Genomic DNA, 27,832 nt, shown 5'->3' on the forward strand with positions numbered 1-27,832 from the left:
ATGAATTAATAGATGGATGTAAGGAAGGACTGATTAAAGAATGAATGCATGTGTATTACACAAGAGAGAAGAAGATGGTTATACAACAGCAATCCACCTGATATGCAGCAGCAGGCAAAGGCATGTCAGCTATGCATCAGATGATTATTACAACACACAAGTCTTTTTTAAATTCACAAGAATTCAGACAGACAATCTTTTCCTGTGAAATGTTACGTATCCTTGACAAGTATGAGATGAACATCAGTAAAGTGGTTCAGCAGTATAAAGCGTAGAACAGGAGCCAAGTAGTTTAGCTGTAATTATGATATGAATGTAGTAAAACAAGCAGTCACATAAACATGTTACCTTGAGTATAAATATTTCTACAATGCTTAGCTGTATATGAAGTATAGTGTAGAAAACATGAACATAAGCCTATGAGAGTCATGCCGAGTTTCCCATGAATAGGGCTGGGCGATAGGGCTTAAATGAATACCGATATTAATATGAATATTTTTCTATCATCAGTATTTACTACGCAGTGGTAAATGTGTACAAAAACTTGTAAAATGATCACACTGATGTTCAGAGAAATTGGCTGTTATGTACAACAAAAAACTCACTACGTGGAACTAGTTTTTACTTGTACTTTTTAGTCGTAACTTTATGTTGTGATATCGATATACATATTGCATGTATATTTTCTGAAAAAATGCATTTAGAAACTGTTTATAAATGATATAGCCTGACAGGAATGTCTGTTTTTGGTTAATCCAGCAAATTAAACACCATGCAAAGCGTCACATTGATGCAAAAATATGTGTACATACTGCACTTAATACTAGCTTCATGGTAGGATTGGGCAATATGCAGTGGTGGAGGAAGTATTTAAATCATTTACTTCAGTATATGTACAAATACCACAGTGTAGAAATACTCTGTTACAAGTAGTCCTGTAGTAAACATTTCCTAAAGTAAAAGTGCAGAAGTATTAGCAACAAAAATGTACTTAAAGTATAGCAAAGTGGCTACTGTCAGTGTTATACTACTACATTATTGGATCATTATTATTGATTATTATATTATACTTATTAATATGTAAGGGGTAGGTTAATGTTGTAGTTGGTCAAGGTGGAGCTAAATTTAATAACTTTATATACTTTTGGTAGTTTAATCTGTAACAATGGATCATATTTATGATCTATTGACACTTTTGTATATAAAATCTTGATTTGAAAATTAACTACTATATATAGTTCTTAAATAAATGTAGTTTAGTAAAAAGTACAACATTTCTCTGTGAATTGTCATGCAGCAGAAGTATAAACTTTAATACTCTAGTAGACTTCAAGTACCTCAACATTTTACTTAATTACATTACTTGAGTAAATGTACTAAGTTACTTTCCACCACTGGCAATATGACAATACATACTATGAAACAATATATTGTTTGTCAAGTGTCAGATATTTTTGCATCAATGTGACGCTTTGTATGGTGTTTAATTTGCTGGATTAACCAAAAACAGACATTCCTGTCAGGCTATATCATTTATAAACAGTTTCTAAATTAATTTTTTCAGAAAATATACATACAATATGTATATCGATATCACAACATAAAGTTACGACTAAAAACTACAAGTAAAAACTAGTTCCACGAAGTGAGTTTTTTGTTGTATACAACAGCCAATTTCTCTGAACATCAGTGTGATTATTTATTTTTCTAATGCTTTTCATTGTATGGCAGCAGCTAGCTAAAGTAGCTAAAAGCTCACCTGTATGAAGTGAAGCTGTGGTGGTCTCAGGTGCATATTGTTGGACAGGTACGAGTCGGTGCGGTCCTCAGGATAACTCCACCTACCGGTAGAAGTGCGCAGTTTGAGACCAACGGCTAAAAGTGTCCAGTTTGAGGCCAACGGCTAAAAGTGCGCAGTTTGAGACCAACGGCTAAAAGTGTCCAGTTTGAGGCCAACGGCTAAAAGTGCGCAGTTTGAGACCAACGGCTAAAAGTGTCCAGTTTGAGGCCAACGGCTAAAAGTGCGCAGTTTGAGACCAACTGCTACCGTTAATGTGGCTAACCGCCCGCAAATTACAGCCGTTAGTGCGGTAAAAAAACATGATTATTTCCTCCATAAAGTCGTCCAGAAGCAACATAACGGGACTGTTGACAGGTGGCATGTGAGCTTGATTGGCCATAATAAGTAAATTAGGTAGGCGGGGCGTCGGTGATTTAAATACGCCGCCGTATAACGGTCCAATAACCGGTGCTGCTCCCAACCAGGCGGTTAACTCCGGTTCTGAAGCAAGGCCTATAGAAGGAGGCTAGGACACGCGTCCGTCATCAATACGTCATAGCTTTGGTCTGCACTCGCCGAAATTCAGCCAATCAAAACGCACGACAGAAGCTTCAGTTACACTGCGCATGCGTATACCCAATGTCCTTAGACCAGTGACATAGCCTCCTTTAATAGGCCTTGTTCTGTAGAGCGTAGTGTCTAGAAGGGAACCTTGGGGGGGAAACTCTCGCGAAGTGGTTAACATTAGGCATTTTGATAGCATGATTGATTGGTCGTAGGGCAGTAAGTCTCGCGATAGTTTTTTGCACGTCTTTTGCAGGTCTCAGATCAGAATTGGCAATTTGCAGGTTACCTTCTAGTTCAGTTCAGTTCAGTTCAGACAACTTTATTTATCCCCAAGGGGGCAATTCATTTGTAGCATTCCCAGTCCATACATCCATTAATACAACAGACAACCATTAATTAGTTAAGTCAAAGGAAACCTATTAAAGGCATTGGCAGTTGGAGGGACAAGTTACAATAAGAACCATATAAATACATAGGATTATGGCAATAAAAGCCAAAAAATAAGAAACAATATATAAGAACAACACAACACGACCTCTGAAAAGTGAAGCCAATGCATAAGTGGCTTAAACTTCCTAAACAGTCAGCAGCGGACGACTCCTCTGGTTGCAAAAAGAAGTCTGATTGAATAGAAGACTATGAGAAAATGAGCCTACTTCTCACTTGATGTATTACCTCAGTAAACATTGTAAACATGAGCTTATGGTCTCAGTTGCTAGTTTTAAGTCTTCTTCAATACAGCATGATGTTCATTTAATAAATTATGGTTCTATAATGTAGGCTAGTGGATTAAAAAGTACAATATTGGCTTCTAAAATATAATAAAGCAGAAGTAGAAAGTAGCAGAAATGGAAATACTCAGTCTAGGATCTATTTATTTGTTGTTAGTATTTAGTTGTTGTTTTACTAATACTGTACAACACCTCTCTGAGGAGGAGGGGGACAAAGGAGGACGGTCTGCAGGACATATAATGCACACAGTGCACTTTAATAGACTTTTTAATACTGCACACCACAAACAGCTCTACTCTGCACCTTTATAGACTGGTTTTACTGTATTCTACAAACAATGTACTGCTTTATTCTGCACTTAAGTCTATTTTTTTTTTTAAAACTCTGTACCTCAGTTCCGCATCATATTCCATATTTGACAGTTCTTAATCCCCTGGTCATTATATCTCCTATATTTTATTATCCAGCACTATATTACTTTTTGCACTATATTCACATTTTTAATAGTCCTGTATCACAGCTATTACCCTGCACTATATTCATTTTTTAACAGTTTTCTTCATCTCCTGGTATTTTTATATCTGGTATATTTTGTATACTTTGTACTACTAATTTGAGCCTTTTTACTAACATGTCTGCACTATGGAACTGTGGTGCTGGAAACTTGAATTTTCCTCAGGATCAATAAAGTTACTATCTATCTATCTATCTATCTAATAATAAGTAGTATTGTTTGATTTATTATTATAGACGATTACTTTATTTAGATGTTTGATAGTGTTTTCATTTGCTAGTTATTTGTTTGGTTTAATTATTTTCTATTTTTTTGCATAATTAGTATTTTGTTTTTTTTAGTTAATGAATTGGGTAAAACTGTGGGTCCCCGCTGTTATATAGGTAGGTAGGTAGGTAGGTCGGACCAGCATGCACCTGGGTGGGTTTATGTTTTTTTACCAGAACAAGAGAGGCAGCGACATCCATGTTTTCTTTGTGCTTAAGTTTGTAAGTACTTCAAAATTGAACAGTACAGTACTTGACTAAATTTACTTAGTTACTTAGTTAGAAATAATATCATGAACTCACTATTGAGTAGCTACAACACAATGTCGGTATGAACCTATGAAGATAAATGTGGATAGACCAGTTTATAATACGGCCTTGAATGCAACACATTCGTCCCACTTTCATGACAGAGAAGTCTAATAAGCAATGACACATTTTCTCACTAATTGTTATTTTGATATTTCCTTAGATGACCTTTGTATTTCTCCTTGGATGACCTCATGACCTCAGTAGCTGAGACGCTGGTAGATGGACGACACACACAGCTAATTATTTTTAATTTGGCCCACGTTTTCAGTCTCTCCGCTGGCTGCTTTGCACACATCACACACACCTCCATAGAGGCCTGTGTCTTTACAGCAGATGCAATATGCTGTGATAACAATAGTTACAACCAGCAGCTGTTAACTTTGGAAATAACATATGTTAACTTTGTGTTTTCATTCTGTGTCTGATTTAAATTTTGTGCATAGCGTCTTGTTTGTGTAGTTCACTGTTTTATTTGATCGAATCAGTGTTCTCTGTGTTGAACATCTATGTTTTCTGGGGGAGGGGATTCTATTTTGGATGCACACACACATGAACACCACAGTGTGAGTGGAGGGCTGGAGAAAAAATCAAGGAAGCCAATCAGATCTGAGTCCAAAGACCATCGTTGAACAGAGACGCTGAATACTTGTTATCACATGAAGTTTCATACTTACTGCAGTAGATCACCTGATGACACCTGAGCCAGATCCATTTGCTCCTCCGGAAAAAGCTAGTAACCAAACCATGTCTTTATTTCAGACTGGTGCTGTTTTATAAAAATATTTCACTCCAAAAATGTGCAGTTGCAGCACACAGCAATTTTAGATTTTATTTGTTTACACATATAAAAAAAAGGTACAAGTTGATATTACATAAACAACAACAAATGTGATGAAGAGATGCATAAAACCCTCAGAGGGGCTTGATCAGGGCACTCTCCAGCGCATAACTTAATTATAAAAAGAGAATAAAATATTAATCAAAAATGATGGTAAAGAGAGAGAGAAGAAGAAAAAAGATAAAGTTACACACAATATCAGGCATCCATATATGCAAGTAGACAAAGTGATAAAATAGAATTAAGATTCACATTATTATATCATCAATAAAAACTCATTATTAGTAAGCATTTTACAGATGAACAAATACACAGGGAATAGAGGATAAGAGACAAGTCCATTTATATTGATTATTAGGGTAGACTGTGGCTTTGGTTAAAACGTCCTGCAGCCCAGTCTGTGTTTGCATGAACAACACTGAACAGAAGGTGTTACGTTTACAGTATTATCAAACACAGGGGCTTTTATCTTCATGTTAAATCAATCAAATACAGTAAATAAAACACATATCAGTCAGTATTCAGTACGTTCACCATGGTGCCATATTATATTTAAAGGGAGCCTAATTCCTACATGCTGTTGCTTTCATCACAGAAACTAACTGTGTCGTGGCTGCTCTTGGCCCTTTTCATGAGAGAAATAAAAATTCTGATTTCATAATCGTGGTGTTGAAGTTTTCCACATTTTTCCACACGTTTTGTTTTTTTACAGCCACGTTAACATCTGAGTCTTGAGTTCAACATCTGCTCTTGGTTCATCCTGACAGGTCAGCTCATGTTTGCAGGTATTTACAGTGTAAACTGAAACACCTGTAAACACATTTACAAGTGTCTTAAAACTTATCCATGAATAAATTTGCTTTCCTTTTGAGTTGGCTAGAATTTGTTTCAGTTTTCTTCTCCAACATTTTGTCAGTTTCAGTTTGATTATTAAAATTCACATCAGACCGGCACAGACTGGAACAGACTGGCAGCAAGTCAAGGCCTTTTCGGGGAAAGCAAACCGAAGATCCAATAGACTTCAATGCAATCTGACGTGTGTTTGGATTGTAATTTTGACAAGTCCATATGCATTCATCTCTTGTTAAACAAACGTTTATTTTATACACATGTCTAATAATTATCAGATCAGCATTTTTGGATTTATTGTTGGTACAACCAGCTACACAGCAACTCTTCTGCATATCGTTATTATTATTACCGGTTTGTTTAAAGTAGAAGTTTGGAAAAATGTTCCAACTTCTTATGTTTACTATGTTACCGTCTATGAGGGACACAGGATTGTTTTCCCCCAAAAAAGGGCGTGCAAGTCTACTTTGGATGACGTATTGCCTGTCTGATGTATAATAAACAAGGTATTATTCCATTTAAAGTTGCAGCAGGTAGAATACAAACCTTCATCCTGACACCTTTAATTATGACGGCACATTCTCGCGGGTCAAAGATTTCTATTTTAATGAACACATAACATGCTCAGAGCTGGATATGAAATAGAAAATGCTTTCAATGCTTTCACTATCACCAGATGCCCAGATGCAAGACCTGCTATTTGAATTCCCTTTTTTGTGATTGGGGAGACTTTTCAAAGTGGATTTTCCAAAACATTTTTCACACCAAATAGCCGCTAATCCTTCTTTTCATACGCTTGAAAACTTTTAAATAGAAAATGCTGGCTGATTCAGACCTCATAGTAAACCTTGGCCTGACTTTGAGAAGAGAGGGGAAGCATAAATACCGGCAAAATATGAGAGAAGATGAAAAACATTTCTTTAAAAAGGCACAAGCACCACTCACAGTCACATACAAACACATCCAGCTCCCTTTTTAAAGGTGCAGATAGGGGGTAAGGGCTGATTGCAGTGTAGTAAAAATATTTCAGCTGCAGCTGTGTCAGAAGTTTTCCCGCTAATCTCCTGAGTTGTGGTTCTTTGAGTGGGGAACTAAATATCTGTGTCTGAGACCTGTCACACAGCGCAGCATCACAGGATGATCAAAACCCCCTTCGGCAAGCTTTGGTATTGTCTGAGAGACGGGGTTCTTTTGAGAATCGAGGGATGGGGAGAGAAGGAGGTTGGCTGAGGAGGGAGCAGGAAGAGGAGTAAAGAGAGTTGGGAGCAGGGTTAATCCCACACTGTCATTATCCTCACTTCTTAGCCACAGACTGCGAGCTCCCCCCCCCCACCATCCCCGTAATCAAGGCCATTTCCAAGGATTTGCACCTGGCACAGACGCCAAATTCTGCAGTAATTACCGATACAGAGAGATTCCTCTTACCTTTAGCCTTTAGCACGGGTTATAAATAGTAATCCCTCGTCACTCTGCAGAACTGTAAACCTGCAGAAAATGCAGCATCTTCAGCACTTCAGCTCCTGACTGATAATGATGTTTACTGTTACAGAACATCTCCACCTTTGTGCATTATATGTCGACAAAGAAAAGAGGCTTATTTGTTCCGGCTCATTCTATGATCTATTTGTTTAATTGGTTATGATTTGCCTGATGAGATGAAATAATAATGCAGACACATACAATAAATAAAGTAAACCTGAGCGGAGACACTCCTGCTCTTCCAAGATGTTTGCATGGAAGCTTTTATGTTGTCCCCTAATTCATTTATAAATGTATGTTTATTCAAAATGTTTGTCAAAGACAACAAACTGAATCTATAGTCATCATGTTCTGTTTCCTGGGAAAGGTGTAAAAAGAGTTCTCTGCGGTTCCCTGGAGTTGCCTGCATGCGTCTCCGTGGAAGCCCAGATGAATCATTGTGAAACACTCACGTTTCCCATGTAGCATCACTGTTGCTTTCCCATGACCTAACGTCACTGTGCACGCCCGGGCATGAGGATCGAGCCCAAACCTCCTTCTCCTCCCTTCCCCCTCCAGCTTCATCTTACAAAAGCTGGGGTTTTGACGCATTGTGATGCACAGACTGATGCACAATGACAGCAGTAAACTGGCGTCATTGAACGTCACACAGAACAGTGAGTCGTTTAATGTGCTTTTCTTTTGTTTTGTTACTTCCTTCAGTTGAGACGTTATTACACAAACATGGAAATAAATTTATAGTGTTCAGATAGTGTGGGTGTGTGTGTGTGTGTGTGTGTTCTTCAGTTTGCATTCAACTGGTTTGGCAGCGTTCTAGAAACAGATAATGTGATCTTAATTACTTTATCCTGCTGTAGCTCTTCTTCCTGTCAACTCCTCCCAAACAACCAGCCAGACTGACTGGTTTTTCAGTTTTGAAGATCTCTTATGTGTAGCCGCAGTGACCGCCAGCAAGCCTCTAGGCAACATTTTCTCATAAGGATTATAATTATATGCAACTACAAAAATGCTTTTTAGAAGGAGATTTAATGACACGACACTAAATACATCTGCAATATATTCATTGCCAAAGTATTTTTGAAGATACGTCCAAGTTGAACACAATCCAAAAACGTTCGTATTGAACTTTTCCCTGCATGTAGTAAACATCAGACTTCTTACAGCACTGCTACTAGTCTAAATATTGCAAATTGATCGTATATGAACATAATTCGTACGCTACTGGGTGGCATGGTTAGCACAGGTGTCCTTGAGCAAGAAACAAAGTCCTGAGCAGTCGATACTCCTGAATATGGTCAGTGTATTACCTACAGTAGAAGATGGTCAGCACCTTTACTTTGCAGAACACAGTAGTTGCTGATCTGCCGCTGCCTCAATCGTTTAGTTTGTTTGTGTTATTGTGTGACTTTGGCTAGTAGGGATTCACCAATGGTGAAATTACAGTTTTTCTCATTGGAGTCTGGTGGCTTTGGCATCATACAACCCCACTTCAAAACACCCAACTATCCCTTTAACTGCTAATGAAACCCAGAATACATATTGAAAGATCTGAGAACAGTCAGTTGAGAGTTGAATCAATCTGGTCACATGCATTGACAGTAACATGACTCATAAGGTTTTCAAAATCCTAAATCTAATCATCGACTTTTAAAACTGACATTCTTGGTATAAAATGAACCAGGACGTTAATTCTTTGCTAAGGTTAATTCAAAGATGATTTTATATTCATGCTACACAACAGCCATTTTAAATACATCTACAGTTTCCAGAGAAGACAATCAATACAAATATGAATCAACTTTTGACAAAACAGTCCCAAATCAAGGTCCACTTACTGGCTTTTTTTGGGAGCTATGTGCTTTAGATTAGCTCAGTATCTGTTATGATTTCAGCCGCAGCACTTTTAGGACTTTTTCTTCCATTTTGGCTGAAGCATGAAAGTTCAACTTGACCTTGGAAAAACATTCTGATCTAAAAGTCCACATACCAGCAACATTAACACTATTACATGATCTTTATCAGCTGATGGACTTTGCTCAGAGATACAAGCTTGGAGTTATTAAACAAAAAACATTTCAATAAACTTTATTTTAAAGTGTAAATAAATCTAAAACTTGATTTCATCTTTTCCTTTTCACTAATCTGTCAGTGGAAGGGGAATAATATTTCAGTTTTGCTGTTGTTTTCTTTTCATGAATTCTTTTGACAGTTTGCCGTGTTCAACTTCCATTATCTGGGCACTGAAACTGGCTTCACCTGCCAACTTTTGCTGTAAAACAAAGGAAAACACTCTTTTTAACCATGTTTCTGTCACAACTGAACACAAGCCAAATAAATCTATTTGAGAAACCTTCCACAACAAAGAGAATAATTGAACGTTTTTTTCTCTGTATTTCTGTATGTAGCTGTCATCAGCTTCATCTTATGTTATTTTGATTATTTGTGTCATTTGCCATCATCTTGTATAACCAGCATAAATAATTGCAGTAATGATCCATACAGTGAACCCACTCCAACAAAGTACAGTGTTTGATTAAACAGCTGAAGCTATAGAGCGAGCTCGATGACCTGCGGTGTGACACGGGTGGGTGTGCAGTGGGCGATGATTCACAGCGCTTATAATTAAACCGAGGAAATAGGCGATAGAAAATAATAGCCGTTGAGTGGAGAAATAACTGTTGTTCCTCCTCAGGTGTTTAGAATGACAAAGAAGCATAATGTATTGAATATATTTTCACTTCATGAATAAAATAAAACCGAAGGAGCACAAGAAACTCTAATTTCAGACTCAAGAATATTAATTTGGAGAATAAAAAGCCAAACAACATTACCATTTTGTAGCCTGAGGGTGTAGCAACGCACTGTATAGAAAACTAATAAGAAAGTAGATGAAAAACAAGAATATGAATCGAAAAAACAGCCTAATGTTACAGCAGTTACAGAGCTCTACCTCTGTGTCCATGAAGATAATCAGTGATACTTTCCTAAATAGTAATATTTGATGCACATGCATGGCTCTGTTTCTGTATAATGAAATGTTAGACAGCAATACATTCAGCCTAAATGTGACTATAGCTCTGTTTTCTTTCAAAGGTCTTTTAATTGATTATCAATAATGAATTAAACAGCAACTGTACAGTGAACAGGTTTTGTTTTGCCCAACGACACTCACAACAACTCACAAAAAAAAAAAAACATACAAGCAACCACAGAAAATCTATTCTAAATTATGGGTAAATAAAGTTATAGACAAAACAGAGAAAATATCTATAATACACCTTAATGGTAACAGAAAAAGTAAGGCAAAAGATGAAGGAAATAGAAAATTGATAAATAGGATTGGAAAAAAAAATATATACATATAAAAAAAAGTTGATAAATAAAATACTACTACTACTAATTGTATATATAATAATAATAGAAATAATGATAATAATAATAATAAATAGAAAATAAATAATAATAAAATAATAATTCATAAAATATAATAATAAATAATAATAAAATAATAATACATAAATAAATACAATACAATAAATAAAAAAGATTCTCAGAGATTACTATAGTGGGTTTGATGTCAAGAAGGGGCGCCACACCTTGTAAAATGTACTCTCTGTTCCCTGTGTAGTATAACGGATTTTCTCTAGATTCATATAGGACATAATGTCTCTAAATGTGAGTGGGAAGGAGGGGCAGGATCCTTCCTCAGTGAAAGGATTAACATAGCTCGTCGCACTAGTAGAGAAGAAAAAGCCAACAAGTTCAGTCCAAGTCTGGGGAAATGCCAAAAATGTCAGTCACTGGATTTGGCTCGATTTGGTGGTGAAGGTTTTCTGAAACAGTTTCAAAGATTGATGTCCAAAACTTAACTAAAGAAGGCCATGACGAGTACATGTGAGGGAGTGAGGCAGGTGCACTTTTACATTTATCACATGTAGGGTCCACATCAGGATACATTCAAGCTGATTTGGTATATGGATACGAGGCACTACTTTAAATGACTGCAGCTCCTTTTTAATTGGAGAAAGTTAGCTATGAATAATGACATCAACAGCTGTTTGGTGTATCCACTTCAAAACATACCAGTAGTGGCATTAAACATCTTATTATGTGAGCAGGTAAAACGTACACATTTTTCAGGTTTTACAGTATTTTCACCAGACAGATTGGTATCAGAGCCGTGACACACACACAGCAGGCATATCATTTATTTACCCACAACAATCTGTGTACCCGTTTGGAATCTGTTAAGCCTGCCGGAGTCAGATAAAACCTGTTTTTAATGCCGAATACACAGTGGGCACAAGTGCTAAAGAAAATGTTTTCGAGCATGCTGATCGTGTAGCAGCACCGCAAGATTTGTCTGTTTGGGTAAAACACTCAATTTGTCTGTAACATCATTAAACCTGTTTTGGCACTTTAAAGGTGAAATGTGCAGTAGATGTGACACCCATTAAAGCACAGAGGAGCTATTGTTGTTATTTCATGCCATTGGGTGAGGGAAGTCGCTGAGGTGGCACTGAGGGTATTTATGGTCTGTGAATATGTACTATTGTCATGTTAATGCGGTCGGACGCCTCTGATGATCCTCAAAGCGGGGTTATATTGTACGACTCGGCTGAATTTACATTTCTCCAGGAGACACGAGGGCAGAATGTGAGGATTACTACGCTGCATCTAAAAATCAATGTGGGGGGAAACTCTCGGCCGTATCAGCATTTAGATGTTGTGCACTGAATAAGTAAAGCACACGCGTTTGCATTTCTCTCTACAGGAAAGGATGTATTTAAGATGTGGGGTTGACCTTTTGCTGTGGCTCCAAACCTCCTGCTTGTATACGTAGAGCGTTATTGCTTTAATGTGTGTTTGGCATTCACCTAAATGAGCTACACAGCAGAATTTTTTCGCAAACATGGATAAAATCAGATATATTCAGCCCTTAAGCCTTCCTTGCTTTAGGCTTAATATCAGCATGGGAAGCAGGCTGTACTTTACACCCGAAAGATTAAAATTTAAATAGTGTTCACTTGAACATGTTGACTTTGTTACACCATGAAAATTAACGTTCTGTTCTCATTCCCAGGGCGTCAAACACCGATGCTTTGTCACGGCCCTCGGCAAGTGTTACCGCCACACAAAGCACCCTTTAGCACCAGTGTGAGACGCACTTGGCTTTCCGTTAACTACAATGTAAACATGTCCACAGCCTCCGTCCTTTCCACGCTTCCCATTCATTGTCTATGTAAGCAGCCGTGCAACGCATTCTGGTAGCGTGACGGCGCGATTCGAGAGACCGGGCATCACATTGGGCGCTCCTCATTTGCAGAAAGTTGAGGTCTACTTGATACAAATCAGGGGCGTCCGGCGAGGCTCACCGTCTCTGGAAACTCCCTAAAAACTTTTAAACTAACCGTTGTCAATCTAAAATAAAGACAGGTTCAGCAACTGCGTGGCTTATTTCTCACATCAAATGTTTTCAGAAACATATTTCGGTGAACTATTTTCGTGACATAAGAGAAGAAAGTTTCCAAACGAGCCGCCATGTTGGTTCTGGTTTGAAAGCTGTGAACAGCAGCCCACGAGGGAAAGCATTTGTCCAATCAGGTGCCGAGTGCCGAGTGTCTAGTGGTAGTCCATTAAGTGTCCAATGCTGGGAAGCGAAGCGATCCCTCACGATACAAAAAAACGCCCCTGTGGACATGTACCATAAGCGTACACGTTTGAAATCGCTGCTGACCCCGTTTTGGTTATAAAACTCCAGGGTTACGTTTTACTCTGGACAGACCTTTGAAAATGATGCCTCTTGACTGGGTCTTATCAGTCAAGACGTGTCCTTCCCTGATTCGTCACGTCCCGTCACGTCAACCTTTTCCGTAAGAAAACAAAACGGCATCCACCAGTGATTAATTTCAACATGGATAACAAGTTGCAAGCGTTGCTGACCTTGTTGTCTATGCTAGCAGCTGTTGTGCAGTTAAATTCTGCATTGTATATTGTGACTACTGCCTACATGCGCAGGAGGCAAGCTATCATTCGAGCGCTTTGCATCAATTCCTGTGTTCAGCGCTGCTTCCTGTTTTGCACCGGCACACGCATGCCTAGTGTACGTGAATGGTCATGTGATATGTGTTTTCAGGACGAAGAGTAATTCTGAAATGACCCTAAAACATTTGTCTGGACGGAGATCACCAAAATAAAAACGTTTTCGTGTGGATGTAGCCTCAGCTTCATTAAACAGAGTAGTTTAAAGCCCAACCATGTCGTTTTTTCCTTAACCTAACTAAGTGGTTTTGATGGCAAAAATAAAGTGATGCCCAGGGGGCGTGACGGAGCGGCCGTATGTGACGAGATGGGATGAGAACGCGCTGAAACAAACCTATGCTGGGCGTCACAAGCTGCTGTGAGGCACAAATTGGCATTTGAAACTATTGTGACATCAGTGATGTGCCACTTACTCATCGCCTCTGTGAAGTCACCCAAACTTTCTCACGCTGACTGACTGATTCAAAATGTGACTCAGAGGAAATTGCGAAACACCACAGTGCTTTGTGTCCAACATCAGTAAATCTGCCGTTTGGATTGGAACGATATTCGGGAGCCTGCTGTTGCTGGAAGGATTTGAACGTCTCCAATAAGAAAAACATGTAAAAAATGCAGCTCAACAGGTGGCGAGATTGTGCAACTTGGACTCGGCGACTACCCACAGATGCACTTGCACTGTGTGGACAAAGGAGGAGAAGAATGCCAGGGATGAATAACTGGTCTGTCTCTTTCATTGATTTCCCCTGAAAGCGGAGGGTGGAGGGAGGACTCCTGGAGGCTCCACTGAAAAGACTTTTTCAACCCAAATCCTGAGAAGGCGCAGGCTCTCTATGGGCTACAGATTTCTGTAAAGAGCAAGTGCTTGATTTGAATATTTGTGGGCTTCTTGGTAAATACTCTTTAACCCCTTATAATACAGACGGCCCGCCGGTGGGCCCAGCCGCTATTCTGTCTTTCAGAGGTTGCAGCGGGCTCAGTTTTCAAGCTAGATACTGGTATCATATGAAACTAGAAAACCTAGAGTCCATTAGTACCAATCATCAAAAGGGTCCCTTGACCTCTGACCTCAAGATATGTGACTGAAAATGGGTTCTATGGGTACCCAAGAGTCTCCCCTTTACAGATATGCCCACTTTATCATAATCACATGCAGTTTTGATGCATGCAGTATAAATGTGTTATTTTCGCCTATACTTAAATGGTGTATCTGAATATTTCTGCATACTGGGGTCCATAAACAGACTTGGAATTACATAAATAGGGTATCACTGTAAAGCTGAGACTCTTGTGAATCGAATGAGCCTGATTGTATTCATGTGTGATGATGTTAGTCCCCATAGGAGACATTTCATTGTTTCATAGTTTTTAAACTTGACCTCACTGTATAAAATGACCTGCTGTGACCTCTAGGATAATCACAGCCTCATGAAACTTTACAAGCACAAACTACAGACCTAGAGCATTCAGAGGATGGATGGCTTTCCTAGGTAGATTGACACTAAGGGGGTTTCCGAGCAGTTTCCAGAACAGACGTGCTCGCCATCTAATCGCCGAAAAATGCAATTCTTGCAGAAATCTCAAAATGTCAAAAGTTTTTGATCCCAAATCACAGCATGGCTTTTTCTATGATGTTCATCAAGGTCTTGGTGTCTTAACGTGGTATTCTGGAGGAATTATTGATCATTTTTTATCAATTCTTGAGAGGTAAAAAAAAAAGATTAAATTTAGCAGCAAATCTGTGTAAAAAATGGTGTCAATCCAAAAACTGCTGCAACAATTTACGAGACATAATAGAGCATGGGAACGATCATGTTCTATGCTCTTATACACTTTCACAATTTATTTCAATTAATTAATTATTTTTTTATTTCTTATTAATGACTCAAACAACTTGACACACAGTGCTGAGCTGCATCTCAAATTAATCTTCAGGTTCCAAGCTTTCAGGTGATGTTGGTGTCTTCATGTGGTATTTTGGAGGGATTATTGATTATCTTATATAAATTCTCGAATGGTTAAATTTAGCACCAAATCTGTGTAACAAATGGTATTGACCCCAAAATAGCTGCAACAATCTGAGACAAAATAGCATTCATTCATTAATTATTTCATTACATAAAAAGTTATTAATATTATTTATTACTTAAATTCATTAATTTGCATTAATCCCAGCTTTCATTTGATGTACATCACTTATATGTGACTTCTACTGTTGACTATTTATCTACCCCTGAACATCCCCCAAAAAAGAGGTTGGAATGGTAAGGGGTTAATCTGAGCCACATGAAGAACTCCCTGCAAGATTGGAGCAATTTTCCTGCTTTCTAATGTTGTTTTTTGTCTCCACTCTCTGTCTCCATGACGCACCTGGTGGATCACCTGCTCCCCTCATATCACCCAAACCACCAGCAGCGTTATCTCTGTCAAATACCACAACATTACAACACCGTGACTCACAGAGGAGGAGTGGTCCTGCAGGCGTAATGTAATGTAATGTAAAGTAGGCGGAGGCTTCAACAGCTGACACTCAAATACCAGGAGGAGGACCGTCTGGATCAGAATCACAGCTCCGAGGAGAGGAGGAGAAGCTCCGGTGAAGTTGAGCCACCGAGTCGGACTGGAGAGCAGAGAGAGACGAGCAGAGCTGGAGCATTTACCTGCTGGGTCTGTGTCTGTGTTGTTGTTGTTGGAGAGGATCGGTGCTCAGAGCTGCACGGAATGAAATCTGTGTCGAGTTGAGAGGATTGTAGTTAAACAGGTAAGAGATCAGCTTCACTTGGTGGATTTCTTGGGCGAGGTAGACAAACTACGACTGTCTTATTAAAAGATATACTCCACAAAAACATGAGAGGAGGCGCTAAACATGCAGTTCTTGTGCGCACACTTATAATTTCTATAGTTTTTAATTTTGCAATATTCACCACACCTGCTTCTTTCCTGGAGCCTGTAAACATCTCCCAGCTCAGATTCAGTCTTAAACATTAAAATTTTTTTATTTAATCTTTATGGATTATAAAGCAGATTCAAACCAGATAAACTCTACATAATAGCCTATAAAATACACAGTTTTGCAAGGTAATGTGTGTTTTTATGTCATAAATGCTGTATTGTTATTGTTAAATAAATGACACTGAAACATTGTTTGTTTTCAGGACATAAAATAATGATTAATATTATACTGATAAGACATTTTTCCTGTTTAAATCGTTGCTTATTTATGGTTTATGTTGCCTTACATTTATTACTGGGTGGAGTTTAAAGTTTAATCCTTCTCCATGAATGATATCATTCTCCCTTTGAGTCATAAAACTGTGATGATTGTTTGTATACGTGGGATGGATTGTGTACCTGCAGGTATTTTCCAGAGGTGTTTTTGTGTCTTTGTGCCAGATGTTCACCACCAGGTATATTATCTTCTAATCCCAGCTGTTTTTCTTCCCTTGCAGTCACTGCTGCTGGCAGAGAAGAGGCAGTTTTTGTTTTTCAATTGGACCATTGTGCGTCGGCAGCTGCTCTTTCAATGTGGGATACAGTTTTGGTGCTTTCGCCAGGCTGAAATCCTCCAGGGTCAGGACCTCCCTCATGGCCGCCGTGCTCCTCGGGCTGCTGCTTTTTGCGATGCAGTCTCCCCCCGTCCCCTCCAGGCCCGTGGCTGACGAGGGGCCGCCTCCACCTCCCACCTCGTCACCCGCCGACAACGGGACCACCAGCCACCCAAACGGCACCCTCCAGCAGCTCCCTCAGATTATAATCATTGGCGTGAGAAAGGGGGGCACGCGGGCGCTGATAGAGATGCTCAGTCTGCACAGTGCCGTGGCTGCAGCTCAGAACGAGGTGCACTTCTTCGACTGGGAGACTAACTTTCAGAAGGGCTTGCCTTGGTACCTCAGGCAGATGCCCTACGCCTTCCCCGACCAGCTGACGGTGGAGAAGACGCCGGCCTACTTCACCTCCAGCAAAGTCCCCAAACGCATCCATCAGGTGAACCCTGACATCAAGCTGCTGCTCATCCTCAGAGACCCCACTGAGCGGGTGCTATCGGACTACACCCAGGTCTTTTACAACCGCCTCCAGAAGCACAAGCGCTATCAGCCCATCGAGTCCGTCTTGGTGAAGGACGGCGAGATCAACCTGGGATACAAGGCTCTCAATCGCAGCCTGTACTATGTCCACATGCAGAACTGGCTGCAGTACTTCCCACTGGAGAGCATCCACGTGGTGGACGGGGACGAGCTGATCAGGGACCCGTTCCCCGAGATGAAAAAGGTGGAGAGGTTCTTGAAGCTGGAACCCCAGATAAACGCTTCAAATTTTTACTTCAATAAAACTAAAGGATTCTACTGTTTGAGAGACCACGGGCGAGAGCGGTGTTTACATGACTCAAAAGGCAGGGCTCACCCTCATGTGGCGCCCGCCATCTTGCAAAAACTCTACCAGTTCTTCCACGAACCCAACAAGAAGTTCTTTGAGCTGGTGGGCCGAACATTCGACTGGAAATGAACGCCCGAGTCTCCAAACTGATCTCACCGGAAGGTGTATAAATAGCACGACATTACAAGGACATTCTGCGTGTGATGAGAACTCATTTTAGCCTTTTCGTGTGTCATTTGTACGCCATGCAACAAAACTATGGTAACGGCCGCGGTTAGGTTTAGGCAACAAAACCACTTAGTTAGGTTAAGGAAAACATCATGATTGGGCTTAAAATATATACGTAAACTAAGTCAAATATGTACGTAAACTATGTACGTAAACTAAGTCAAATACGTACGTAAACTAAGTCAAATACGTACGTAAACTAAATAAAATATGTACATAAACTAAGTAAAATACATATGCAAACTAAGTAAAATGTGTACATTGACAAAGTAAAATACGTACGGAAACAACGGAACAGAAGTGCGGAAAACACATCACAAACGTCACTCAAAAACCAGCCCGTTCTCATTCCCAGGGTGTTAAACACCGTGGCTTTGTCACGGCCATCAGCGTGTGTTACCGCCGCACAGGGCACCCTTTATCGCCGGGCGCCATCCAGGAGGCCGCTGTTCGTGTCCCGCGGGTCACGACGTTCATTGTCATTTTTACTGTACAAACATAGTCCTTTTAAGCCCAACCTTGTAGTTCTTTCCTAAACCTAAATATAGTGGTTTTGTTGCCTAATCCTAAAGTGACGCCAGGGGTAACTATAGTGGTTTTGATGCTGAAAACAAAGTGACGCAAAGCGGCCGTATGTGACGAGTTGGGATGAAAAAGTGCTGCAAAATCAACAAACACTTTGAGACGCAAAAAATGTTCTCCTGGTTAAAAGTCCTGTTTGTTGGACCAGTCCACCTCCCCTCCCGCCCACCATAAGCTGTCTCTCTCTCCCTTTTTATTCTACGTCACTAGCTCTGAGCGTAGCATATCTACGCGGATGCATTTACATTGCAGTCAGCACAGACTACACGGTGTACAAATGACAACGAAAGCTTGAACGGCGTTCTTATTGCACGAGAATTCATTCATTCATACGCCTTTTAGTGCGACCAGACTGGAGTAATGGGGCGTAGAGTTTGTTGGGGATGAACTGTTTTCCTCACTAACAATGTAGATGAAGAGACAAAGCTAATGTAAATTTAAACTAAATCTATTTTTCTACTAGTACGTTTGTAACAGGAGTATGATCGAGCCAAATATCAGGGCAGCAGACTGCAGTTCATGACATGCTCTGTTAGTGCATGTTTCTTTTATTTTCATTGTCAAACATGCATTTCTCTGTGTACCGTTAGAAACGCTCACCGCTGCTCAGCTCGTCTGATCAAAGATTCGTAATGACATTCAGACTTTAGACTGCGCCAGTTAATGTGTTACATAAAGATAAGTACCAGGCAGTTTATTATTGTCACACCTTCATGTTTCGCTTCATATAATATGACATTATTATTAACGTCTAACTGCATTTAGAGCTCTGAAGGACCTTTACCTGCTGCTATATGATTTTCTCAGTCACTTTCAGGCACGAGACGTTTTTTTTCTTAATGTTACTTTCTTCATGTAAGAGTTAGATATATATATATATAAATGCTCTGCGCACATCATATATTTGCCGATCATTACGGTGTACTGTAAATAGTTTTTTTCAAAAAGTGAAGAATTAATACCATAATAAAGATGTATTTTATTTTTAGCATGTCTGATGTTTCTTTTTCTTCTTGGTTTATCTATTTTTATTCATCCATTATGCATCCGTCTGCTGTTGCAGTTTGTCTTCAGATCTTAACAAGTGAAGAGGATGACTCCAGTCGTGATTTCCGCTCAGTTAACAGCCATGAGCATGTGTCTCTGTGTATGCACCCATCTCTGTGGATTACTGGACCACAGTTTTCTGAATGCATTTACTAGCAGGATGTTTTTGAACACATACAGTACGTGCCGTCTGTCACATAAATCACAGGTGCGACTGTCTTGAACTTCCTGTCTTTGTCAGCTTGTGTAGACCGCAGTGTTATTGTTGTATGAATGAAAACAACTTGCTTTAATTGTTTTCACACCTATTTAGAGTAACTTGTAGTATGATAAATGAGGATAAGAGAAAGGAGAGTGGGCAGATAGGTAAACTCAAGCACAATCCGAACCATGAGAAATCAAAAGATGAAGTTGTTTATGCCCAAGGGTGCGATCTTCTTACTTGTTTTTTTAGAAAGGCAAGGGATTATTTATTCAAATCTTACTTTGAAAACATCAGCAGCACCGTCTCAAAGACATTAAGCTCTGAAAAACCTACAGTAGCTGTTTCATATTTGAATGTGGCCTAGATTAACTCTGGGGGCTTACTGGGACTCTGCAGACAGCATGTTAACCTCATTGCCCCTTAAACGCAGACCAAAGCAATATTTCTGTCTCTTATTCGTTTTCGCCCTCGGAGAGCAGGAATACTATTCCCCGATCTGCCAACATGTGTTTTTCACAGTGATAGTGTTGAGTAAGACTATCAACGGCTATCAGCAGGACAGGTTTGGCTGCAGGCGTTAGGGAGGAAAGCAGGAGAAAGAGTAAAGAGATGCCGATCTCTGCTGTGAGATTATCAGACCACATGCTTGCATCATTTGGCGTGTGCAGCGATAACACACACACAAACTGGCTTTTTTGGTTTTGCGTTGAAGGTGTCGGGTCTCCAGATTCAGTCACATTTGGAGGAACTCGCAGGAAAAGTAGTTTTCTTTTACTTCAAATCAAGAATACATCAGGCGGCAGCATTGATGTCACGTTTCTCCGGGTCGAACAAGGACTGATGCAATCTCCAGATAAACCTGTTTTCACCTCAACGCCACAAACTGCAAAGTCACTTCTATAGAAACAAGAGGGAGAAAACAACATACAGTAACTGGGAATAACGCTGGTGCTGCAGGGCAACTAAGTATATTTTACAGTACAATTTTGAGGTATTTGTACCTTCTAGGGCTGTCATCGACCAAAGAAATTCTTAGTTGAATAACACTCATACGATTTTGCCATCTAATTGATAAGTTGATTTAATCGGCAGATCCGTAAAACTGAGTTTCTTCACAAAGAATCAAACAAAAGCACCACTTTAAATCTTGTGTTTACCAGAGATGAGTTCATAAGTTTCTTAGAAATAAATCATTCAGCATGAAAAAAGCATGAAAAATTACTAATAGACTAAAGAAATCTTAGTGGACTAAGACCAAAACGACTGATTAGTGGACTAATCAACTAAGAGGAGGCAGCCCTGGTACTTTCTTGAGTATTTCCATTTCATTTTCTCAGATGGTTTCATTTAAATTTAAAAAAACAAACGGTTACTATTATTATTGCGCTAAATTTGACATTCCTAATATATACACAGAGGTGTAACAGTTTGTAAAACACTATGTAAAGTATATACAGGTAAATAAAGTTAAAGTGAGTAAATATTTGAACATGTTCATGTTCCTTTCCAATATTTTCATATTAATTATTAATATTATGTGTGCTTTTTATAAAAAGTTCAAGGATATATGTCATTTCCAGCTACATGGATTAAGAAATACCGTCTGTTTAATCAGAATGTTTTCATCCAGATGGATGATAGAGTTTTTAGAAAAGAAGGATTTTGGGAATTACTTCAAAACGGCAGTGAGTTTTGCTGGATGACCTTCAGGGTTTTTCAGAGATGGCAGGGTAATTATTTTTAGGAAATTCAGGGGCTACTTTGTTAGCACAGTTGAATCTGTAAGCAGAAAAACTAAATGCTAGACAAAGCCTACAGTATGTCTTTATTTCACATTTGTTTGGATGCTTACTTGTGAATTACTTCTTCATGGAAGGGTAAAGATATTTCCGTGTCCTTATATGTTTCCAGACAAGTCTGGTCAGCAGGTTTATTACAGGACTGCTCACCAACGCACAATGAATGCCTCTTCAGATGTCGCCCACAGGTAACCTTGAGACAAGGAAATACCAGGTAAATAAAAAGAGTCTGTACATCTTATCTGCAGCCTCGACAAGGTGTGGATGGGTTCGTCACTACAACCTCTTTCACATTACACATTCTTAATATTAAAAATGTTGATTATAGCAGCTTGAAGAACACATTGGGGGGATAAAGATGTACTTGGAGATAAATATAAAGCTTTAGCTCTAGCTCGTGCAGGTGCTCCTAGATGACGCTTTCCAAATGGTGAAATCACTTTCAGCAAGGACACATCGTCTCTCTGCTCTCGCTGCTTCTGTCTCCGGTTTTCTGGCTGCTCTACTTACACGCTACTCAACATCAGAGTAGCATCTATTAAGAGTTCATGAACGCCCCATTAGTCTAGTCAGCTGTGCAGCCCTCTAAAGTTTAACAGTCACAGATTTCCCTTAACATCACCTAATTAATCTCAGCCACATAATTAATTTGCCTCCTCGCCCCACATAAACCGGTAAACCGCGGGGCTGCAGCCAGGATTAATGGCCTCGCCCGACCTCCTCCCTCCTTCCTTCCCTCCCTCCCTCCCTCCACCTCAACACTATTTGCTGAGGAACTTTCTGGACTAACTTAGAGCCAGCCCGCCACCCCCCACCTCCCACCCACCCCGCTGCCAGCCCACACTAGTTGTTCCTGAAGGGCCCTGTTTCCCTTCAAACCACAATCAGCCAATCTTGGAGGTTTTGTTTTTTCAAAGGATGATGTGATCCGATGGAGCACAGCCCCTTCTGCAGTCACCAGGGCTGCAGCTCGCTTTAATTGGAATAGATTGTTTGTCCGCTCAATGTGTGAAGCCCGGCAGAAATAACACAAGCACCCACTCCGTCTCTCTTTCTGTTGCATGCAAACACAGAAATAGGATTGCATGCACGCACACACACAGTGTTTACTTGTTAGCCTAGCCTTGAGTCATAGAGCTAAGCATCCGGACTTTCCTAGAGATATTTTAATAACTTCCAAAAAGCTACTGCTGTTCTGCAGGTATTTCCAAAATCCTGAAGGACTCTTTTCACCATCTGGATGAAAAAATGTTTCAGTCCGCTGCACAATAAAGTCGATTTTTAATTTGCTTCTCAAAGTTGTATCTTTATTTCCAAACAAAGCTACCTGGAAATGTCAAAACCTCTGTGCTCAATGTTATCAGTAATGTATCAAGGTTCAAGGCTCTTTATTTGTCTTTTGTCAATTCCAACAAAGCGTCCCTTGGTAATGACAATCTTTGGTCTCAGGTTCCTTCAATAATGCTCATAAAATATGTCTATATAAAAAGGGAAATTGCACAAGTAAAACTAAAAGCAAAAATGATAATTTAAAGCATGAAATAGTGCACTTAAAATAAATATAAACATAAGTAAATCTAAAACAGTAATGTAAATGTAAATTTGTTGAAGACAGTATTTCAGATCGCATGATTATCCGTGATTAATCGCAAATTTTTGTATCTGTTCAAAATGTATCTTGAAGGGAGATTCGTCAAGTATTTAATACTCTTATCAACATAGGAGTGGGCAAATATGCTGCTTAATGCAAATGTATGTATGTATTTATTATTGGAAATCAATTAACAACGGACTATGACTTGCCCCAAACTGCATTTGATTATCATAAAGTGGGCATGTCTGTAAAGGGGAGACTCGTGGGTACCCATAGAACCCATTTTCATTCACATATCTTGAGGTCAGAGGTCAAGGGACCCTTTGAAATGTCCATGCCAGTTTTTCGTCGTTAAAATTTAGTGCAAGTTTGGAGCGTTATTCAACCTCCTTCATGACAAGCTAGCGTTATTATTGCGTTAAATTTGACATTCCTAAAATATACACAGAGGTGTAACAGTTTGTAAAACAGTATGTAAAGTATATAAAGGTAAACAAAGGTAAAGTGAGTAAATATTTGAACATATTCATGTTCCTTTCCAATATTTTCATACTAATTATTAATATTATGTGTGTGTTTTACAAAAAGAGCAAGGATATATGTCCTTTCCAGCTACCTGGATTAAGAAATAATGTCTGTTTTATCAGAATTTTTTCATCCAGATGGTTACAAGAGTTTTTAGAAAAGAAGGATTTTGGAAATTACTTCAAAACGGCAGTGAGTTTCGCTGGATGACCTTCAGGGTTTTTCAGAGATGGCAGGGTAATTATTTTTAGGAAATTCAAGGGGCACAATTAAATCTTTAAGCAGGGTTTGAAAAGGAAAACAAAATGCTAGACAAAGCCTACAGTATGTCTATATTTCACATTTGTTTGGATGCTTACTTGTGAAATACTTCTTCATGGTAGGGTAAAGTGTCTTTACATGTTTCCAGTCAAGTCTGGTCAGCAGGTTTATTACAGGACTGCTCACCAAAGCGCACAATGAACGCCTCTCCAGGTGTTGCCCACAGGTAACCTTGAGACAAGGAAATACCAGGTAAATAAAAGAGTCTCAGAAAACCTTTACATCTCATCTGCAGCCTCGACAAGCATCTTTGATTAAACCAGACCAAAGTGAAGCAAAAAAATAATTGAATCAAAGTGCTGGTTTCTGTCATTAAAAGGCAAACTGACCTTGTATGAATTGCAGACGGTTACGGGCAGCGTTGGTCCTCCTTGGCTGCTTTTCACCATTAAGAGGTATATTCATGAGCACATCTGAAAGGCTCTCAACTCCGGCTAAAGGTGTTTTTGATAATGAACAGTTGTACATTCATTACCGTTTCAACACCTAAAATATGAAAAATGTATGATAAATACAGTTAAATCCATTCCTTACACTTCTCTTCTTGTATTTCTGGAGGCTAAAAACAAAAACACACCACCTTCAAAAACTGTAATACTTGAACTATTTCACATTTCCCTCACTCAACGTATTTCACATATTGAATCCAAGATCTGTGAGGCCTCTTGTTGATGCAGGTTTTAAATTACTTACTGGAAATACCCAGAGTCCTCATTTCACCCAGTTGCTCTTCAGAAATTCTGGAGTAGCGTTTCCGTCTAAAACAAGAAAACACTCAACCCTTGAAAAAAAACCTTGGTCCTTCAGCTGTCAAGCAATGTGAAGGATATCGAGACCCTTCCGATTTCCTCGGCACAGACAGAAAGTGATTTTGGCGGTAGATGACGACATTACAGTGAATAAATTGAATCACCGAAATTAAATACCACAAGCATGTGACTCAAAGTTATGATTCTCTCTCGGGCGATCACACAAACCATCAATTTCCCTCCATGCTTATTATATCTATGAGCCTTTTCATTTTGCAGCTTCACGTTGCAACAAATAATGTTTAAGATATTAGATCAGAAAAATGTGGTTCTACCTCTGATTGAGCTGCTCCCTCAATCCTGTTTACCCTTTCAGAGCTAATGGAATGTAAATACATGTCATTAGTGGAAAAAGGCTAAAGGAGGGAGGGCCCGAGCTGCACTTTATGATGTATGTGCACATATTTCCCATCATTCCTTCATCTCTGCCCGGGTCTACATGTGCTGCTGCTGCGCGAGCCGGTCGTCGCTGTGCTGTGTTATCAGTCATTTCCTGGCATGGTCTCCCCTGGCAGAGGAATAAGCCTCCATGGCCAATGATAACTCCCACTGCTAACAGACACCTCTGCATGAGTGAAGCATGACTGGGCCCACAGATAGCCCTCACTCCCTCTGTGAGTGTGTGTGCAAACCTGTGTGTGACAGGCGCGATGGGTGTTTTCTTGCTTTGTGTTTTTCTGTGAATTTGCATGCTTGTGTGCGCACACAATCCGCAAGTGTCCATGCAAGCACATGTGTGTGGGATTATGCATGTGTGGCAGCAGCGGACCATATGGATTTCAAATACAGAGCAGGATTTTCAAACATCGGGCTCCAGACCCAGACACTCCCCGAAGAGAGAGAAACCCAAGAATAGCTCTAAATGGGTTCAATACTGGGAATGTTTCGACATCACTGCTGAGCTTATTTGGAAGCTTCTAATGCACGAGTTATATTTCAGCATCACTCTGCTTGTAAGCAAACATCATGTCTTTTACCCAAAAGACATAAAAACAGTGAGAACTGGTTAGTTCTCCAGACACGCAACAAATGTTCTCTGTGAACATGCCGCATGTGGTTCAAATCAAAGCTAAACGTCATGTGAGATCACTCGAGTCTCACATTACAACATAAGTGAGTTTTTGTGTGTGTGTTGTCTTGATTAAAAGGAGTAGAGCTGCGGCGTATTGAAACCATGTGTTGGCTCGTCCCCTGGTAGTGGCCATGCTGCTGAACACACTCCTGTTCCAGGTCAATGGAAAACAAAACACATATTAATGATATTCTAATTAAACTGTGGGTTCTTCTTAAGGGATGATGACAGAGGGGAGACCAGAGAGGTGACGAGGGATGGGACGGCGCCCCCCCTGGTGCCCGCCCTACCAGAGAAAGGATATATAAAAGGCGGTTGGCTTGTTAGTATCAGAGCCTCTGTATGAGATTACTGTTAACATTTCTTGTTGGCAAGTCAATCAAACGACCGGAGACACGAAAATCAACCACATATTGACGCAAAACGACCATAAAATGATTCAAAACAACTACAAAGACACAGCAAATTACTACAAAGTGATACAAAAAAACCATTCATAAAACGACAACTAAGAGACACAAAACAACCACAAAATTACTACAAAGAGACGCAAAACATCCACAGAGACAATGCAACTACAAAGAGTCACAAAACGATAACAAAGAGACACAAAACAACCACAAAATGACTATAAAGACACGCAAAACAACCACAAAGAGATGCAACACAACCACAAAGAGACACAACACGACTACAAACATTCACAAAACGACAACTAAGAGACACAAAACAACCACAAAAAGGAGGCAAAACAACTACAAAGAGACGCAAAACATCCAGAGACAATGCGACTACAAATAGTCACAAAATGATAACAGAGACACAAAACAACCACAAAATGACTACAAAGAGACAAAAACAACCACAAAGAGACACAATACAACTACAAAGAGTCACAAAACAACCACAAAGAGACGCAAAACATCCCCAAAGAGACACAACACGACTACAAAGAGTCACAAAACAATAACAAAGAGAAACAAAACAACCACAAAATCACTAAAAAGAGACGCAAAACATCCACAAAGAGACACAATACGACTACAAAGAGATGCAAAATAGCCACAAAGAGACACAACACGATTATAAAGAGACACAAAATATCCACAAGGAGACACAACATGACTACAGACGCAAAATATCCACAAAGAAACAAAACACGACTACAAAGAGATGCAAAATAGACACAAAGAGACAAACAACAAGCACAAAAAGGCGAAAAACAACTACAAAGAGATGCAAAACAACTACAAAGAGACATAAAACATCCACGAAGATACACAACACGACTACAAAGAGATGCAAAACAAGCACAAAAAGACGCAAAGAGACAAACAATGAAACGAAATGCCCTTCTGGGGGTCTTGCTCTTACTGTATGTAGGAGGAGTTGGGGAGACTCTTACATGTCTGCGTCCAGGGGCCCGTTGTCTCATAATCTGTCCATGGCTGTAGGCTATTTAGAGTTACAAATAGCAGCTATTTATTGATATCATTTCATATTAGAATATGTAACAGTGTTTATTTGGTATTCAAGCCAGGGTTTAAATGCGAGTCTTATTATCCCCCAAAGTTTCTAAACCCTGGATGTTGAGCCTGAATTTCAGAGATTACAGAACTACAGTTGAATTAATTTAACAAAAGTTTCTTTACAAATAAAGACTGATTTGATTTGACATTCAGCACACGTCAAATATTTCTCCATATAATCTCCTCATAACACTCCAGTAACACCGAACACAGGAACTACACTCCTCCAAGTCAAACCACACGGTTTTCTATAGTTGGTTTTTCTCAAGCTTTTCACAAACGTATCTCATATCCCCAAATGTCAACCCAAGAAAATAGAAAACAGGTGGTAAGTGTGGTTCCTGCGTAAAGACAAAATTACATTCAATCGG

General features: G+C 39.5%; 1 protein-coding gene and 2 long non-coding RNA genes across 7 annotated transcripts in view; 1 reads left to right on the forward strand and 2 right to left on the reverse strand.

The window, feature by feature from the left end:
• Window positions 1-1,999, reverse strand: part of LOC141775684 (uncharacterized) — a 241,819-nt gene extending 239,820 nt beyond the window's left edge. For all 5 annotated transcript variants that reach the window (XR_012595652.1, XR_012595655.1, XR_012595653.1 and 2 more), the window contains exon 1: window positions 1,760-1,999. This is a non-coding gene — a long non-coding RNA (uncharacterized LOC141775684). The remainder of the gene's footprint in view (window positions 1-1,759) is intronic.
• Window positions 2,000-15,912: 13,913 nt separating this feature from the next.
• On the forward strand, window positions 15,913-19,545 carry hs3st1 (heparan sulfate (glucosamine) 3-O-sulfotransferase 1). Its single transcript, XM_074649277.1, has 2 exons — window positions 15,913-16,137; window positions 16,826-19,545. The coding sequence occupies exon 2, from the start codon at window positions 16,962-16,964 to the stop codon at window positions 17,877-17,879; it is 918 nt and encodes a 305-aa protein (XP_074505378.1). The 5' UTR covers window positions 15,913-16,137; window positions 16,826-16,961; the 3' UTR covers window positions 17,880-19,545.
• Window positions 19,546-20,532: 987 nt separating this feature from the next.
• LOC141775686 (uncharacterized) lies at window positions 20,533-25,350 on the reverse strand. The gene is made up of 4 exons (XR_012595657.1): window positions 24,381-25,350; window positions 24,090-24,222; window positions 21,665-21,804; window positions 20,533-20,709 (listed from the first exon to the last, which is right to left on the reverse strand). It is a non-coding gene; the product is annotated as an uncharacterized LOC141775686 (long non-coding RNA).
• Between the last annotated feature and the right edge of the window lie 2,482 nt (window positions 25,351-27,832).

The sequence above is a fragment of the Sebastes fasciatus genome, chromosome 10 (genome assembly GCF_043250625.1).
Source record: "Sebastes fasciatus isolate fSebFas1 chromosome 10, fSebFas1.pri, whole genome shotgun sequence".
Classification (NCBI taxonomy): Eukaryota; Metazoa; Chordata; class Actinopteri; order Perciformes; family Sebastidae; genus Sebastes; species Sebastes fasciatus.

What these genes read in the sequence shown, in the direction of transcription:
- hs3st1 (XM_074649277.1), top strand. Translation starts at nt 16,962, where the DNA reads ATGGCCGCCGTGCTCCTCGGGCTGCTGCTTTTTGCGATGCAGTCTCCC.